Here is a 19,701-nt window from a genome sequence, read left to right on the forward strand (position 1 = left end):
GAAGAGCTACACTCTAGTTGCAGTGGCAAATCAGAGGGAGGCAGAGACCTACCAAAAGTGCAACCCAGTCTCAACTCAGCTCAGTCCCTGATGGAATTAAGGTGATCCACCATTTATCTGTTAATTAGAAGAAAGGGTGACCTTCTCTGGAGTAATATAACATCATCAACCTCACCAACATTTTGTAATGTCTACCACTCAAAAAAATTACTAGGTATTTCAAGAGACAGGGCCATATGCGGTGCCTGGGTGGCTCAGGTCATGATCTCAGGGTCCTGGGATCCACCCAGCACTGGGCCTTCTGCTCAGCGAGCAGTCTATTTCTCCCTCTCCCTCTGCTCCTCCCCACCCTGCTTGTGTGCACTCTCTCTCCCCCCATCTTAAATAAATAAATAAAATCTTAAAAAAAAAAAAAAGAAAAAGAGAAAGAGAAAGGAGACAGGGCCATATGATTAAAACCAAGAAAAAAATTACAATGTTTTGGTGATCCAGCTATTGAACTTAATATACAAGACTGTATATAACTATGTCAAATATGTTCAAGAAAATAAAAATGAAGAATTTCCCCAGAAACTGAAATCTATTATAAAAGGAATCAAGTGGAAATTTTATAAGTGAAAGACACAACTTGGAATTAAGAACTCATTAGATTTATCAGAAGACAGAGCAGGCAAAACAGGAAACAAGGCAATAGGAAATATCCAAACAGAAGCACACAGACCAAAAAATACTGAAAAATACATTAAAAAAAAAAAAAAAACAAGAGAAATGTAAAACATGGAAAAGCCTAAGATATGTATAGCTGGAATCTCAAAAGGTGGGGAGAAAGAGAATGGGCAGAGGCACTATATTAAAAGATGATGACTGAGAATTTTCCAAAACTAATTGAAGACAACAATCTACAGATTCAAAATCTTCTGCAAACCCCCAAAAAGGATAAATACAAGAAAATCACACCCAGGCAAATGTTAAATTGTTGAAAACTGAAGAAAAATATCTGAAAAGCAGCCAATGGGAGGATGGGGGGGGAAGACAACTTACTTTTAACAGAGCAACAGTTAACACTCAGAGCTGACTTTGGAAAACCATAAAACAATAGAATGACTTACTTAAAGAGCTAAGGAAAAATAACTGCAAACTTGTAAGTCTATAGCCAGCAAAAAGATCCTTCATAAATGAAGGCAAAGTAAAGACATTTTCAGACAGACAAAAAAATGGGAGAAAATTAGTCATCAGCAAACCTGCACTACAAGGAATACCTAAGAGTTCTTCAGACAGAAGGAACATGATCAAAGATGAAAACTCAAAAGCACGTAAAAGTAACAAAAGGGGTGAATATGTGGGAAAATATAAACAAATACTCCCTGTACCAATAAAAAATAATAATGTCTTAAAATACATACAAAACATAGGTGTGTGTGTGTGTGTGTGTGTGTGTGTGTGTATAATTTTTAAGATTTTATTTATTTATTTGACGGGGAGAGAGAGATAGGGAGAGAGAGAGAGAGCACAAGCAGGGGGAGCAGCAGGCAGAGGGAGAAGGAGAAGCAGGCTCCCCACTGAGCAAGGAGCCCGATGCTGGGCTCGACCCCAGTACTCTTGAGTTCATGACCTGAGCTGAAAGCAGACACTGAACCAACTGAGCCACCCAGGCGCTGCCAAAACACAGGTATATTAATATGTATAATAATAAAATGGAAAAGATGGGAGACCAGAGGAACACTAATGGGGTAGTGGTTAAAATGATTACATTAGAGTATTATAAGTCATAGGTGTGTATCATAATTTCCAGGGTAAACAATAAAAGAATGCACACTGAGGTAAACAAAGGGAAACAGTATAACACAAAAAAAGGCAGAACTGGAGAGAAAAAGAAATGCAAAACAGTTTGGACACACTGAAATCTAATAGTAAGATAGTAAATATTAGCCCAAGTACACCAGTAATTATGTTAGATATATATGGATTAAACACTCTAAGTAAGGGGTGCCTGGGTAGCTCAGTTGGTTAAGCATCTGCCTTCAGCTTGGGTCACGATCCCAGAGTTCTGGGATCGAGCCCCGCATCGGGCTCCCTGCTCTTAGGGGAGCCTACTTCTGTCTCTCCCTCTGCCTGCTGCTCCCCCTGTTGTGCTCTCTCTCTGTCAAATAAATAAATAAAATCTTAAAAAAAATTCTATAAAAGACGAAGACTTTTGGACTAGGTAAAAACCAAAACAGGGGCGCCTGGGTGGCACAGTGGTTAAGCATCTGCCTTCGGCTCAGGGCGTGATCTCAGTGTTCTGGGATCGAGCCCCACATCAGGCTCTTCCGCTATGAGCCTGCTTCTTCCTCTCCCACTCCCCCTGCTTGTGTTCCCTCTCTCGCTGGCTGTCTCTGTCTCTGTCGAATAAATAAATAAAATCTTTAAAAAACAAAAACAAAAAATGATGCTGTTTACAAAGACACATTTTTCAATATAAAGAAACAGGTTAAAAGTAAAAGAAAGGTAAATGTTAATGCAAGAACTAACCAAAAGAAAAAGTAGATTTTATGACAAGAAGTGTTCCCAGAGATAAAGGGCATTTCATAAGACAAAAGAATCAATTCACCAATACTAAAAAGCAAATCTAAACATATATGTACCGCTTAACATAGCTTCAAATTATTTTAATCAAAAACAGACAAAACTAAAAGGGAAAATGTACAAAGCCACACTCAGAGTGAGAGATTTATACACTTCTCTCAGTAACTGACAGAAGAGTAATACAAAAATTCTTTAAGAATACAGAAAATCTAAACAAGCCAATTACAAATGTAATCTAAATAACATGTATAATCATGACGTCTGACAATGACTGGAACCAATTTAACAGACACATGGAATCTTTATCAAAATTGGCCATGTTCTAGATTCTAAAGCACGCCACAACAAACTTCAGAGAATTAAAATCATTCACAGAAGGTTCTATGACTAAAATGTAATTAAAGTATAAATCAATTACAGAAAGAGCACAACCCCAACTGCTTGAAAATTTGGAAATTAGACAACAAAGTTCTAAATAACCCATAATCAACAAGGGGAATCATAACTGAAATGGAAGTTGTATATATAATTATATAGATTATATAATCTATATATAAAAGTAAATAAAGAAAATATCAGCAAAAGCAGTAGTCAGAGAAAATTTACAATCTGATATACACATATCAGAAAATAAGAAAGCCTGAAAACAATCAATGATCTAAGCTCCATCTCAAGAGCTAGAAAAAGAATGGCCAAACTTGGGGAATGTATAAGGCAATAACAAGAAAAGAAACAACTTGAATTATCAATATCAAGAATGAAGAAGAGAACATTACTAGAAAAATAATGTAGATACCATAAATAATAAACTTGACATGATGAAATGAACAAATGCCTTGGGGAAAAAATCAATTTACCAAAACTCATAAAAGTTTACCTTCCAACTACAAAGAAATTTAATCCATTATTATGATTCCCCCCAAAGAAAACCCTAGGCTAAGATGCTTCACTAGAAAAATCTGTCAAACATCAAAGCAAGAAGCTGCAGTAATCACACACAATCTCTTCCTAAAAAGGGGGAAAAAGGAACTTTCTCAATTCATCTAATGAAATCAGCCTAAATTTTATAACAAAATCCAACAAGAACTATCTAAGGAGGAAAATTATTCCTCATGATCATGGATATAAAAATTATATCAGTTAATTAATCCAGAATATGTAAAAAAGGAGTAATATACCACACCAAATGAACTTTTTTTCCTAAAGATAGAACACTGATTAACATCTGAAAAACCAGGGGGCGCCTGGGTGGCTCAGTCATTAAGCATCTGCCTTTGGGTCAAAGGCTCAGGGCCTGACCCCAGGGTTCTGGGATGGAGCCGCACTGGGCTCCCTGCTCAGCGGGAAGCCTGCTTCTTCCTCTCCCACTCCCCCTGCTTGTGTTCCCTCTCTTGCTGGCTGGCTCTCTGTCAAATAAATAAATAAATAAAATCTTTAAAAAAAAAAATCTGAAAAACCAGTTAATGTAATTAATGGCATTAACAGAAAAAGGGGGAAAACCGCATGATTCATTAATAATATAGATGTAGTAAAAGTATTAGATGAAATTCAACACCCATTTATTATGAAAACTCTTTGCATAGTAAGAAGAAATTTCCTCAAATCTTCTGGAAAGTACATGCATCAAACCATAGCAAACCTCATAGCTGGTGGTAAATTACTGAAAGCTTCCCAAAATCGAGGAGGAGGCAAAAGTACCTGTTATCACCATCTCATTTAACACTGTATTGAAAGTCCTCACCAGGGCAGTAAGAAAAGAAAAAGAAATAAAAGGTAAAAGAATTAGAAGGAAAGAAATATAAAAATTAAAGGTACATGAATCAGAAAGAAAGAAACTATCATTATTCATAGGTGACTTGTGTTCCAGTTACCAAACTTTTATCTCTCAGTTCCAAATTCACCCCTCAATACCTGTTCTCTGATAATTGATGGGATTCATTTCACCATTCTCCTTTACAGTAAACATGAGTTTAAACTTTCTCAATAAGGAGTGTTGTAGGGCAAAAGGGCTTCCTTGTTGGTTGTGGTTGCTGCACAGTGCAAATGTAAAGAGGTAAATCTTCATGACCTTGGATTTGGCAATGATTTCTTAGATTTGACAATAACAAGTGCACAAGCACAAAGGAAAAAATAAGATACATTAGACTTCGTCAAAATAGAATGCTTTCACGTATCTAAGGACATTATCAGGAGAGTACATAGACAACCCACAAAAATGGAAAAAAAATTTTATAAAACCTATCTGGTAAGGGTCTAGCATACAGAATACAAAAAGAACTCCCACAACTCAACAAAAAGACAACCAATTTATTGAATGGGCAAAAAACTTGAATAGACATTTCTCCAAAGAAGTTATGCAATGGCCAATAAATACATGAAAAGACATTCAATGTCATTAGTCATTAGGGAAATGCAAATCAAAACCACAATGAGATACTACATTACACCCACTAAGATAGCTAATCTAAAAAACAGAAAATAACAAGTGTTGACAAGGACACGGAGAAATCAGAACCCTCATGTGTTGCTGTGGGAATGTAAAATCATGCAACCACGATAGAAAACAATCTGGCAATTCCTTAAGAAGTTAAACATAGATTATCATATGATCCAGCAATTCCACTCCTACGTATATGCCAAAATAATTAAAAATGATGTTCAAATCAAAACTTGTATATGAATTTTCACAGCAAAACAGCATTATTCATAATAGCCTAGAGAGCAAATAAAGCAAAGGGAAGGAAATAAAAGAAGAAAAAAATCAATGAACCTGAAAACAGAAAAGCAATAAAGAAGAATTCTCAAATAAGAGCCGGTTCTTTGAAACTACCAATAAAATTAATAAGTTTCTGACAAGATTAAAGAAAAAGGAAAAACACAAATTACCAATATCAAGAATAAAAGAGAAGATGTCACTGAGGCTCTGCAGGCATTACGTAGACAATAAGGGAATATTACAAACAACTCTATGCATAAACTAGACGCCTTAGATGAAGTAGACCAACTCCTCAAAGGCACATTACCAAAACTCACCCAAGATGAAACTGATATTCTGAATAGTCCTGTAACAACTAAAGAATTTGAATTTGTGGTTAAAAAAACCTCCAGAAAAAGAAATGTCCAGGTCAGATGGTTTCATAGATAAAATCTAACAATATTTAAACAATAATTAACACCAATTCTAAACAATCTCTTCAAGAAAATAGCAAAGAAGGGGGGTGACTGGGTGGCTCAGTCGTTGGGTGTCTGCCCTTGGCTCAGGTCATGATCCCAGTGTCCTGGGATGGAGCCCCACACCGGCTCCCTGCTGAGCAGGGAGCCTGCTTCTCCCTCTTCAGCTCCCCCCACTTGTGTTCCCTCTCTTGCTGTCTCTTTCTGTCAAATAAATAAATAAATAAATAAAATAAAATCTTAAAAAAAAAAAAAAACAGCAAAGAAGGGAACACATCCCAACTAATTCTGTGAAGCAAGGGGTGCTTAATATTAAAACCAAACAAAAATAATACAAAAGAAGAAAACTACAGACCAATAGTCCTCATGAACATAAATGTAAAGTCCTTAACAAAATAGTAGCAAAGCAAATCCAAATATATAGTAAAAGCATTATATACCACAACCTAATAGGGTTTGCTCCAGAAATTCAAGGCTGGTTCAATATTCAAAAGTGAATTAATGTAATCCCATATTAACAGGCTAACAGAAAAATCACATTATCATACCAAATGATGCTGAGAAAGCACTCATGATTTTAAGTTTTCAACAAACTAGAAATAGAGGGTAACTTCCTCAACTTGATAAAGAGCATCTACAAACACCCTACAGCTTTCATAATTAATGATGAAACATGGATGCTTACCCCTAAGATTGGAAATAAGGGAAGGATGTCTGCTCTTACCACTCTTATTCAACATGGTACTGGAAATCCTGCCAACACAATAAAGCAAGAAAAGGAAATAAAAGGTGTAGAGATTGGAAAAAGAAATAAACCTGTTCCTATTTGCAGTTAACATTACTGTCTACATAGAAAATCCCAAGGTATCTACAAAGAACACCTCCTTGGGGGCACCTGGGTGGCACAGCGGTTAAGCGTCTGCCTTCGGCTCAGGGCGTGATCCCGGCATTGTGGGATCGAGCCCCACATCAGGCTCCTCTGCTAGGAGCCTGCTTCTCCCTCTCCTACTCCCCCTGCTTGGGCTCTCTCTCTGCCAAATAAATATATAAAATCTCAAAAAAAAAAAAAAAAAAAAGGAAAAAAAAAAAGAACATAATAGAGAACCCAGAATCAAACCCACATAAGGATGGACAACTGATTTTTGAGAAAGGAGTGAAAGTAATTCAATGGTGAAAGGATAGTTTTTTCAACAAGTGGTGCTGGAGGTGGTGGATATTTATAGACAAGAAAATGAACCATACCTTATACAGATTAACTCAAAAGTGATGCATGGATTTAAATGTAAAACATAAACACTATAAAACTTAAAACAAACAAACAAGAAAAAATCTTCCAGACCAAGAGTTAGGTAAAGAGTTCTTACACCAAAAGGATAATACATAAAAGAAAGGGAAAAAAAGGTAAACTGGACTTAAATTAAAATTTAAAACTTCTGTTCTCTTAAAGACCTTGTTAAAAGGATGTAAAGACATACTAGACTAGGATAAACTATTTGGAACCATATATTCAACAATGGATTTGTATCTAGACTATATACACAAGTCTCAAAACTCAAAAATAAACAATTCAATTGCAATATGAACAAAAGACATAAACAGACATTTTACCAAAAAGGATATATAAATAGCAAATGAGTACATGAAAAGACATTCATTATCGTTAGCCATGAGGGAAATGTAAATTAAAACCACATGAAATATCACTAATACACATATTAGAACTGAAATAAAAAATTATGACAATACCAAATGGTAGTGAGAATGTAAAATGGTACAACCACTATGGAAAATAGTTTAGCAGTTTCTTAAAATTCCAAACATATGCTTCTCATATGATCCAGCAATTACACTCCTGGGCATTTATCTCCCCAAAATAAAAATTCATGACTGTACAAAAACCTGTACACCAATGGTCATAACAGCTTCATCTGTAAAAGCAAAGAGCTAAAACAACCCAAATGTTCTTCAGTGGGTGGCTGATTAAACAAATTGTGGTATATCTGTATAACAAAATATTGAGAAATTAAAAACAATAACTATTGATACATAGAACTTGTATGGATCTCAAATGATTATTATGCTAAATGAAAAAAATCTCAAAAGATTACACACTGTATGATTCCATTTATATAACATTCTTGAAATGACAAAATTATAGATAAGAGAACAAAGTAGTGGTTGCTCAGGATTGGGAAAAAGGAGGAGGGAGAATGGAAGCATAAAGGAGTTCCTTAGTGGTGATAAAACAGTTCTTCAGCTGTAGAAGTGGCTACACACATGTATATACGTGATAAAATTGCGAAGACTAGGAGCGCATAGTTGGCTCAGTCGGTGGAGCATGAGACTCTTGATCTAGGGGTTGTGAGTTGAAGCCCCATGTTGAGCATAGAGCTTACTTTAAAAAAAAAATTGCAAAGACTACACACACAGACACATGCATATGCACACACAAAAATGAGTACATGTAAAAACTGGTGAAATATGATAAAGTCTATGATAATACCAAGGTTAACTTCCTAGTTTTTATGCTATATGACAGTTATATAAGATACTAAGACTGGAGTTGGGGGAGGGGGCAGGGACTAGGTAGGGTAACAGAATTTCTCTGTACTCTTTGCAATTTCCCATGAGTTTATCATTATTTTAAAATTAAAAGTTAAAAATGTTATTATATTCACATATTGATGACATATGTACATATATCATATGTATATGCATATGTATGTGTTTTTATTTTTATGTATGTCTTAAGTCTCAAAACTTGCTTGGTACTTAGCAACACATAAAATAGCAACCAATCCGATATTGTTATGTTACTATGTTAGTAAAACCTCCATCTGTGAATTATAGATGAATTATAAAATTGATTTGAGTGATTATTTTGTGCTGCCTGCAATGAGCCTAAAGTTATAAGTTTATGCTCTTGCCACTTATTAGCTGTAAGCACCCTGTGCTGTGTAGCTCAGCTAGGATTTACTGACACTAAAGGGTAAGCAGTTAAGTGCCTTATACACATCATCTCATTTAATCCTCCTGATTATCCCATAAGGTAGGTACTATAATTATTAATCACATTTTATACTACATATGAAGAAAATGAGACATTAAAATTAAGTAACTTGCCCAACATCACAGAGCTACAAAGACAGACCCATGAGTCAAGACCCTGGCATTCCTATCAAGAGCCCTTGAAGTTAACCAATTTGTTCCACATAACCTCTCTAAACTTCAGTTTTCTCCTCTGTAAAATGGTCTTAATAACATATAAATAATAGTATATAAAACAGTTACCATAGAGAACCCAGTAAAAGCTTTAAAGGGGATTAGAAGAGCTGCAAGTTAACAGAGCTATAGCAGTCATATATGGTGGGCCTAAGGAAGGAACCCTGCTGAATTTGAATGCCCTGTTCTCAACAAGTGAAAGTCAACTGGAATGATGTTATTAAAAAGCAAAACAAAGCATGGATGAATATTATGCTGGGTGAAGGAAACCAGACATAAAAAAGTAGATATTGTATGATTACATTTATATAAAACTCTAAAAAATGAAAACTAATCCACAGTGACAGAAAACAGATCAGTGGTTGCTTGGAGCTGGGAGTGAAGAAGGGAGTAGACTACAAAGGCACACAAGAAAGCTTCTGAGGTAATGGAAATGTGCTGTATTTTGACTGTGTTGATGGTTTTACGGTATATACATTTATCAGAACAGTGAACATTTTAAATGGGTCAAGTTTGTTGTACACTAATTATACCTCAATAGAGCAGTTATATAAAAACAAAAATATTAGTATTTTTCAAATGAGCAAATTGCCTTGGTTTTAACGCTAACATTTTTTAACCTCAGCAAAATCAAAACTAAAAGAAGTAGCCTGAATACCGTAAAGTTGAGAATATATCTGATAATACTATTAAAGCTCTATCAAATAGAAAAACAATTGAACTGATTAATTTTTTTAAAGAGTCCTACTGTGTACCTCCTTAAACAGTAATACTTTTTTGTTCACTAAATCAAGACCAGGGTATAGGAAGTTTACAAACTGAAAAGTAACTTTCTAAAATTAAATTTCTGGTTTCTACAACAAAGGTGCACTACATGGAACCTTCCATTCTTTGTTCAAATTCAAATCAACCAAGCCTTTGTGCTCCCATTCTCTTTCTTCTTTCAAATTTCCATTCCTGTTACCATAGGAACCTGCTAGCTGACAAGCCTTCAAGCACAGCAACAGCCCAAGCTTAGCAAGGGGTATGAAAAGGGGACAGAGTCAAAGGCCAAAATTTGACTCATGAGAATCAGAATTCCAATCTTTGTCACTCTACAAAGGGTCTGGTAACCATAGAAACTGCATCCTATTGCGTTTGGGAATATTATGACTAAATTCACTAAATGTGAAACTAAATGTGGAATGGCCTTGGAAATTCAAAAAATGGTATTCATTCTATTTCAGATCCAAATTAGAATAAGAAGTTATTCAAAACAACTTTTTAGAATAATTTCAAGTGATTTAAAATAAGATCTTTAAAAAAATCCTTTTATGTAAAAATAAATTCTCAATAAGATCTAAAACTTGAAGAATTATTTTGTATTAAAAAATTCTAGGTTTGAAAAACACCTTTAATCCTACAGATTTTTCTTCTACAAATCTTAGTTTTAAAAAATGTCTTGAGATAGTGTATTAAGTACTTTCCAACAATATTTCAGTAAGTTGATTTACAGAAATTTGCCATTAGGAGAGGAACACGTTTATCTTCTTAAGTCAAAGGGGAATTCCCAGAGGAGCCCATAAAATTTGACTTTTAAGGAAGTTTTAATATTTCAAATATGAACAGTTCTAAACTATCATCTCTCTCAAAAGATAAAACCTTACAAACAAAATTCTACCACACTTCATAGTTTAATTGAAAATAAGTATTTTAAAGGAATAATTTGTCATACAAGAAAATCAAAGAAAAAATTTAAAAGCTATTTTTTTCCTTAAAGTCAGAAATAACTAAATGCTATTAATTCTCCACTACTTGTATGTACATTTTTCAATTTAGAAGATTCTTAATTCCTGACTGCTTTCCCTGTCACACAACAGACTTCTCAAGCCACTTCACTAGATTGTTGTTTTCTTCTTCGGGAAAACCACCTTATTAATAGTAAACCCAAACAAAAGACAGTAAGGGAAATAAATCTGCTAATGCATGTATTCTGACAATATAAACCATGAATTGCAACAAAATTTCATTTTCTAAAAAGCCTACCCACAAAATGTTAATAATTACTACTACATAGGAGTATACTACACTATTCTCTTACAAAAGACAACAAGAAAAATCTTTCAAGGCCCATTCAAATACTGTCTACAATTGATCCCTTTCACAGAAGATCCTTCTCTCTTTTGAATCCCCTTAGCACTTTATGCCTTTTTTTGTGGCATTTATCAAGTTCTTCCTTGTGTTTCAGTAATTCAATCAAAATATATTTAATAAAAACTAACTCTTGGGTACTATGAGAACTAAACAAAAAGAACAGTTGGGATTATTAAAAATAAAGTTTCTGCACTAATTTTACTATTTTAAAAGCATGTGTTTCTTACAGAAAAATAAAAAAATACGAACATTAAATAAGACACAGAAAACACAAATAAATTGTGCTAATTCAGGAAAACCACTGTTGGCCTTGGTGAAAATCCTTCCAGATCACTTACTCCGCATAAACACGCACATATATATTTTTTTTAAAAAACAGGATGATACCATACATGTTATCCACTCCTATCTTTTTTTTCCTACTTAATAATGTATCAGGTACAACCATTAGAATTTTGACAAAGATCAAGAAGAGAATATTTAAGGCAGAAGGAACATTAAAGCCCTAGAGATGGGAAAGACGGGTTGCTCTGTTCTTTTGCCTATTACACCACATATAAGTACAAACACACGATGCCCAAAGCTCTGAGTCACTTTGATTAGCTACTCCCCACCCCTCAAAAGGCAAAGTAAAATACTAGTGTTCATAGTTATATGTTACCCTTGGTATCGGGATTACCATCCCCATCAAGCACACTTCTATTTACAACTGAAGGAGATTTAGTGCTTAGGTATAATATAAATATGACGAAGACTATCATCTTTTAAGGGACTTAGTTTATAAAGTTTGTTAATTAATTCAAACATTTTATTTTTTAGCAGTTTGTTTAGCAGTTCCTATGTATGAGGCACCGTTTTGGGTGTTAGGCATACGAAGGTGAAAAATGACAAGCCCTGATTTCAAAAGGAAAAGACTGTAAACAACCCAAATGCCCATCAAAAGGAATTGAAAGAAAAAAATGAGGGCAACTGAACACCCACTAGGATGACTATTAAAAAAGAAAGAAAGAAAGAAAGAAAGAAAGAAAGAAAGAAAGAAAGAAAGAAAGAAAGACAAAACCAGATAATAACAAGTGTTGATGAGGATGTGGAGAAATTAGAACATTTGTGGCACTGCTGATGGGAATGTAAAATGGAGCAGCTGCTACAGAAAACAGTATGGTGGTTCCCCAAAAAATTAAACATAGAATTATCATATGTCCAAGGAATATATATACCTTCTGGGTATATATAGCCCCAAAAATTGAAAGCAGAGACTCAAATAGGTATTTTACACCCATGTTCATAGCAGCATTATTCATAATAGCCAAAAGGTAGAAGCAACTCAAGTGTTTGATGGATGAGTGGATAGACAAAGTGTGGTATACACATACAATGGAATATTATTTGGCTTTAAACAGGAAGGAAATTCTGGCATATGCTACTTGGATAAACCTTGAAGACATTATAAGTGAAATAAGCCAGTCACAAAAGGACAAATATGTATGATTCCTCCTGTATTTGGTACCAAGAGTAGTTAAATTCAGAGAGAAATTTGCCAGGGGCTTGGAGGAGGGGAGAATGGGGAGTATTGTTTACTTGGTACACAGTTTCAGTTCTGTTAGATTAAAAAGTGCTAGAGATAAATAGTGGTGATGACTGCATAACAAGATGAATACACTTAATGCCATTGAACTATACACCTAAAAGGATCGGAATGGTGAAGTTTGTATGTATTTTGCCATTTCTAAAAAAAAAATTTTAATAAGCAATATCTATAATTACTACTATGGAATATCCACCATCTATTGTTAAATGAAAAAAGATAGAAAAAAATAGTATAACACTATTATCAAAGAAAGGTGAAAGGATATACATGGACAGATATTTTATAAACATTTTATGTAAATAAATTATACTTACAATTTTTTAATGGAAGAATAAACAAAAAACTTTAAATGACTATGTTTAAGAGGAAAGGAAAGAACAAGGTAGAGGGAAAAGGGCCAGAAACTAGACTTCTCTGAATGTATCTTATGTTATATATATAAAGTTTTAAAACACAATAAATTAGAAAGAAAGAAACTTAAACCAAAAAAAAAATTTTTAAGTCATTCCTCAAAAAATGAGACATATGCATCTAAATGTGTATTGAGTTTAACCACACACAGAAGTATTTAACTTTAAAATACAATAATCTGACTGTATGTCCTTGGTCAGTTACATCCCTAAGGACAAAAAGAAGTACAAAAAAATCAAACTGCTTTCAGTAATCATATTGTTAGTAGTAATGTTATTATTCTTAAATCATATAATGTACATGTATATAAAGCTTTAGTATAAGAAAAAAGAGAAACAAGATCTTAAAATGTTAAAAACTTGCAATATTATTTGAATTGAAAGTATCGGTATAAACTCATGATGTACTTTCTTTAAAAAAAAAAAAAATTAGGCTTATTTGTCCACAAATAGGCCTAAAAATGACTAACCTAGTGTCAGTAGGCTTAGCACCTAGATAGTGGTCTCTCAATATCATTTTCAACTAAAAGGAACCAGTGTTTTCTAGAGAAATCTCTGATTCAAAATTTGAGGAAGAATTTTAAGAAAAAAGTTTCTTTGGATCATACCAGAAAGCAAGGAAGCTATGACACACTACCAGGGTAGTGTCAAAAACCAGGAGCTACCTTGAAGAGGCTCCCACTACAAAAGACAGTGCCCCAGGAGGAAGAATAATAACGCAATGGATTGAAACACATCAAATAAGTTAAATGGATTGAAACACATCAAATAAGTTAAATCCATGAGTTTATAATGATACTTTGAAAAAAAAAAAAAAGACTTCATTGGTCACCTTTGAAGGATGTTTGGGAATCGACTCATCTTGAAAACTAATTAATATATGGGGGCGCCTGGGTGGCTCAGCCGTTAAGCATCTGCCTTCGGCTCAGGTCATGATCCCAGGTCCTGGGATCGAGCCCTGCACTGGGTTCCCTGCTCAGCGAGAAGCCTGCTTCTCCCTCACCCACTCCCCCTGCTTGTGTTCCCTCTCTCTACCTCTCTCTGTCAAATAAATAAATAAAATCTTTAAAAAAAATAATTAATATAGGAGAATGATCAGGTATTTATCCTGTCTTTCTTATATAAACTGTACATAAGAGTAACTCTGTAGCCCAATAGTCAATGAGAAAAAATTTGTTTATAAAACATTCCAGCTGAGAAAGGAAGAATGACAGAATTAGAATATCACCATTTCACAAAACTTTAATGAAATTGTCAAACTAAGGGATGATCGTGAATGGCTGCCAAAATTATAAAGAGTGACAACCAGATATTATGTGCCTATAAAGTATTCTTTAAAAAAAAAAATCAAAAAAGGAGACAGAGGAACATGGTAAATAAAACAACAGGGATGCAATCGGCAAAATAAAGACTATGGGAAACTCTATAGAGTAAACATATTACAAGAAAAAAGAGAAGAAAGGGAAGGAGAAATTATATTAAAAGAAACTTAAGAGACATATCAATTGAATGCAATATATGAATCCTGATTTGAAAAGCCAACTATAAAAAAAACTGTGAAATGATCAGAGTAATCTGAACATTAACTGGAGAGTTGATGATATGGAGGAAGTGATAAAGATATGGTGTTTGTATATTTTGAAATAGTTCTTACTTTTTAGAGATATATACAGAAATATTTACAGATGAAATTACGGTGTTTGAGACTTGCTTCAAAGTAACCCAGCCGGATGTGCAATCATAAATGAAACAAAACTAGCTGTGAGTTGATAATTTTTGAAGCTGGATGATAGGTAATGGGTATATGGTGTCCATTATACTATCTTATCTATATTTCTATATAACTGAAATTACCTATAACAAAAAGGTTTTTTTTTTTAAGTTAGTTTGAGTTTGGATAACATGAAGACTGGTTCAAACATGCTTTGTTCTTAATGAGTCATCAAAGATACCAGAATTTTGAGCTTTTAGGTTCTGTGTTCCCTGTAGGTTGTATTCCACTGCAAGCTTTCCATGCTATAGAAAATCTTTAATGAGGATGACAAAAGAAAACAGGAAATGGAGGAAAATACAAACAATCCCGAGTTTTTTCCTCTGATTATCCTATAGAGGTCTAGTTTCTTAAAAAAAAAAAAAAAAAAAAAGAGTAGGGGCTACTGGGTGGCTCGGTTAAGTGTCCAACTCTTGATTTTGGCTCAGGTCATGATCTCAGGGTAATGGGATCGAGCCCCACATTAGGCACTACATTGGGCGTGGCGGCTGCTGCTTGAGATTCTCTCTCTCTCCCTCTGCCTACCCCCACGTTTAACTCACGTGCGTGGGCTCCCTCTCTCTTATTCTCAAAAAAAAAAAAAAAAAAAGAGTAGACAAGTGATCAACCTCGTAAAGAGATGGATGCTTGTTCCACACACTAACTGAAGTTAAGCAGGGTGATAGGCAACAAGGACTACTGCCTTGCATTCACACAGCACTTTAACTTTTCAAAGTTTTTAAATATACATACCACTTACATCATTTGACCTTTTTTTTTTTTTTAAGATCTTATTTATTTGTCAGAGAGAGAGAGAGAGAGCGAGCGCACAAGCAGGGGAAGGGACAGGCAGAGGGAGAAGCAGACTCCCCGCTGAGCAAGGAACCTGATGTGGGACTCAATCCCAGGACCCTGGGATCATGACCTGAGCCAAAGGCAGATGCTTAACCAACTGAGCCGCCCAGGTGTCCCACATCATTTAATCTTAACAACCTTGTAAAATGGACAAGGAAAAAAATTCACTTCCTAGAGGAAACCAACATAAAGAAGTTACAAAATCAGTTAGTGGCAAAATACAAATTTTCTATCCCCATTTCAATGCTTTTTTCACTAAACTGTCTCCTTCTTATTCGACTGTATTTAATTATCCAGTACAGGGGGAAAGGCTGTTCAGATCTCTTATTACCACTGCAGTCATAAATACCTGATAATGTGTGGTTGGTAAAGAAGTTACTAACAATTTGTTGACATTTTGTTGTCCATGCTGGATAGCTCCCAAAAATTTACTTAGCAATTTGGACAGCTCAAAATGCTTTAGGAAACTCAGGAATGAGATTTTTTTTTTTTTTCTATCAAAAGCCACTGATAAGGGAAAAGATATCAAGTTAAGAACTCATAAAAATTTAGTGTGTTTGTGTATAGATGTTTTAGAGGGGACAGAGAGAGAAATAATAAACATACCAGCAAAGATCTTTTCCAACTTAATGACTTACACTTATGTTATCCCATTTATTTAAACATGTCCCAATTTCAATGAAGGTACAGACTAAGAATCTTATACCTACAATGAAGGAACAGCCAACTGACTGACTGGGAGTAATCATATTTGAAATAACCCAGATTCTGTACTTTCTCTCATCTGTGGTATCCTAGCTCACTGCCATATACTATTCTATTCCAGGCACTCATTGTGATTCACCAAATCAGTACAGGAATGAACCCAAGGCAGACGTGAAGCACAGGCCAGCAGAAAGATGCTAGCCCTAAGAAATTATCTTTCAATTCACCGCCCCACAGTGAACACTCAAAAATGTGCTTCAATTGTTTGTTCCAATTACTTGCTCCTGGTAAAAGTTGACAGATACATTCTAAGATCAGAGATAGAGGGTGTCATCAGCAGATTCAAGTGCTTGTAAGGACCCCAAAATGCTTACTTCCATCTAGAAGGATGGAAACTGCTGAGTTTCCATGTCCTTTGCTATTACAGAAACTTTATACTCTCAAACTGTCTGACAATTCTGTCAGTGGCATCATTGTCTTGATATGACAACCACGCAACAAACAACTATCTGCAACATTATTTACTTCAAAGAACTAGAGCTTTCTCTTAGAAAATATTGCCCTCTTTGATGCTCTCCCCAGAATATGTGGAATTTAAGCAGAAGCAACCTTATTGCCAATAAAATATCTAGACTACATAGGCAAATTTGAGAAGTAGGTAGTGATAGCTTACTATGCCATTATTATGAATGTCCCAAGGGCCTACATCTAGGAATGCAAGTTCACTAGGAACAAATATATTATCTTTCTAGTACTTTCTCTTTAAGATCATTTAGAAATGAATTTGGAATAGAATTAACATTTGAAGTTAACCTACTGTGTGCCATACACTGCTAGCTATTTTATAAGTTTAATCCTAACAGCCCTTTGAGGTTTTTTATGTTATTACTGCCTTTTCACAAATGAAGGAACCAAGGCTAAGGGACTTGTTAAGTGTCTTGTTCAAAGTCCAAAGTTACTACAAAGCTGAGACAGAAGTTGAACCCAAATCAGTTCAAATATCTTGATGACTTGCTTCTTACTACCCTATTTGCTTTCTAAAAGACTTATACTGACTTATAATGATACTAAAAACTAAGGTATTCCTACTCCAATTTTTTTTGGTAAGACGATGGTTTTAATACACAGTAAGGACTACTATGTTCAGAACCAAATTAATGTATTAAACCAATACCCATTTTCATATCCTAATTTGATAGTCTATACCAAATCTCTCATTACCAGTTAGACCTTATATAGTCAGAAGAGCAGAAAATGTTTTGTTCAACCTCTATAATATTTTCATATATTTAGAATATGTAAGATGCCCTCCACATTTCAAAATCTATAAATAATAATCTTTCTACAAATTTTCCCAGACACATTTATGTCTGTCTACTTGGAAGTAATGAACCTTTGGGTTTTACCATAAAATGAAGCATTCCAAAACATGTAGGCTTCAATGTGCTGAAAGCACTATAACAACAGATTACAGACTAAACTACAAAATATTCTCTGTATAATTATTATTAGCTCCATTTTACAAGCAAAGAAACTATGGTAAGAAAGTTCACATAATTTACCCAAAGTAATAAAGCTAGAAAGTGGGAGAGCTGGAATTTAAACCAGGTTTGTATAATTCCAAAGCCTATGCTCCCTATTGCCACCATCTGCTGTCTCCTAGTTCCTATCTGGTAAACATATTATCCTTGCCCACAATGTCCTTGTCCCAATTCTAAAACCTCTACAGAAATGCATGCATACTTATTTAAAGCTATGGTTAACTATATTCATTAATTTGTCATAGCTTCTAAAGTAAAATCATTACAAAGTTACCTGAAGAATTACCATTAGAAAAATTCAGGTAAGGCAACACATTTTCATAAAAGTTGGATAGGTTGAGAACAGATAATTTATACAACCAAACCTTTTTTGTTCATCAGGAGTTATCATTCTTAAATTGATGTGATGGTAAAACTAGAAAAATTTTTAAAAATTTTAAGAAAATTCAAATACCATAAACCACCAACCTAAAGGCTGAACAAAGAACTTATTTTACAAGATCACATTACCTTCAATACCTAAGGACTGAACTGTGACTACTATTATATTCTATATCTGAGGTTTTATTATCAGCCTAACAGAAAAAACATAAACATACCGTAACTTGGACAATTTTAAACTTCTGAATGGCTACTATCTCCCATGTTCCAGTGTTTCATATTTCTTTATAAAAGCATATCTAAAAATAGGTCAAGAGTAACCCTCCTCAAACACGAATTCCTCAATCTATTAGAGTTTGAACCTAAATATATAACTTCTTAATGTAGAAGATATAGTTAAAAATAACATTCTTCTGTTTTTTTATCAGACACATTCATTAGATTAGTAAGACAATATAACAATCATCGTCTAAGATATGTCAAATAATAGATCAAGTCTTACCTCCATTGCTAAAGCTGCTGTCTGTTGGTCATAGTGATTCAGAAGATTAGGCATGAAGGTAGTATTATAAGGCAAATCTTGGCACATCCTCAAGGTAATGGGTTCACAAGAAAACAAACTGTGCCCACCTATATGTCCCACAAACATAGTCAAGGGCCAAAAGTAGAAGACAATCCAACTCATAGCCATCCTTCCTGGATCTGAATGAGATTTGGATGATCAGGCCTACTCAATACGTATTTTAGATCTTTATACACCTGCAGGTCTCAGCTTGAAAATATTTCTTCTATATCTTACTGTTAAGTTCTTCAAACAGTTAAATACTCTTTGCACCGTCAGAGGTTTGTTAGCTTGGTCTCACAAAAGGCATTTGTTTTTGGTTTCACAATACGGGAAAATGACATCATCTTGTCTCTTCTTTTCATTTTATTACATAGGGCACATTTGGCCAACATATCAAGTTGATCAACCACATTCCCAAACAACAGATTCCATCTTAGGAGAAGAGCTATTTCTTCCTTTGATTGAAATATCTGAAAAGTATTTTTTTAATGGGAGATATTAGTGATTTCCTCTCAAAATATTGTAGACTTGATATTAAAGTCTTTGATGAGTTCAGTAAAGTTGCAGGATACAAAGTCAATATACAAAAATCAGTTGTGTTTCCGCACACCAACAATGAACTATGAGAAAGAGAAATAAAGAAAGCAATCTTTGATGAGAGACATCATACTGACCTTATAGATAAAATACATGGATATTTCAGAGACATAATATAGTTTCTCTACTTTATCATTTATGCTATAGATATGCTAAAATCCTTAACCAGAATTTAAAGGCAAATTTTCTTCCTTCAATTGTTTATATAACCTATGGTT

The 19,701-nt window shown here is 34.4% G+C and overlaps 1 protein-coding gene across 1 annotated transcript in view; it reads right to left on the minus strand.

Annotated features, from left to right (window-relative positions):
• The window catches only part of FZD3 (frizzled class receptor 3), a 77,245-nt gene extending 57,750 nt beyond the window's left edge, over positions 1 to 19,495 (minus strand). Inside the window, exon 1 of the mRNA XM_008705096.2 lies at positions 18,824 to 19,495. Coding sequence (XP_008703318.1) covers positions 18,824 to 19,012 — 189 coding nt within the window. The 5' untranslated portion in view covers positions 19,013 to 19,495. The remainder of the gene's footprint in view (positions 1 to 18,823) is intronic.
• Positions 19,496 to 19,701: the final 206 nt, after the last annotated feature.

Source organism: Ursus maritimus, unplaced genomic scaffold, assembly GCF_017311325.1.
Source record: "Ursus maritimus isolate PB19 unplaced genomic scaffold, ASM1731132v1 scaffold_11, whole genome shotgun sequence".
Taxonomy (NCBI): domain Eukaryota; kingdom Metazoa; phylum Chordata; class Mammalia; order Carnivora; family Ursidae; genus Ursus; species Ursus maritimus.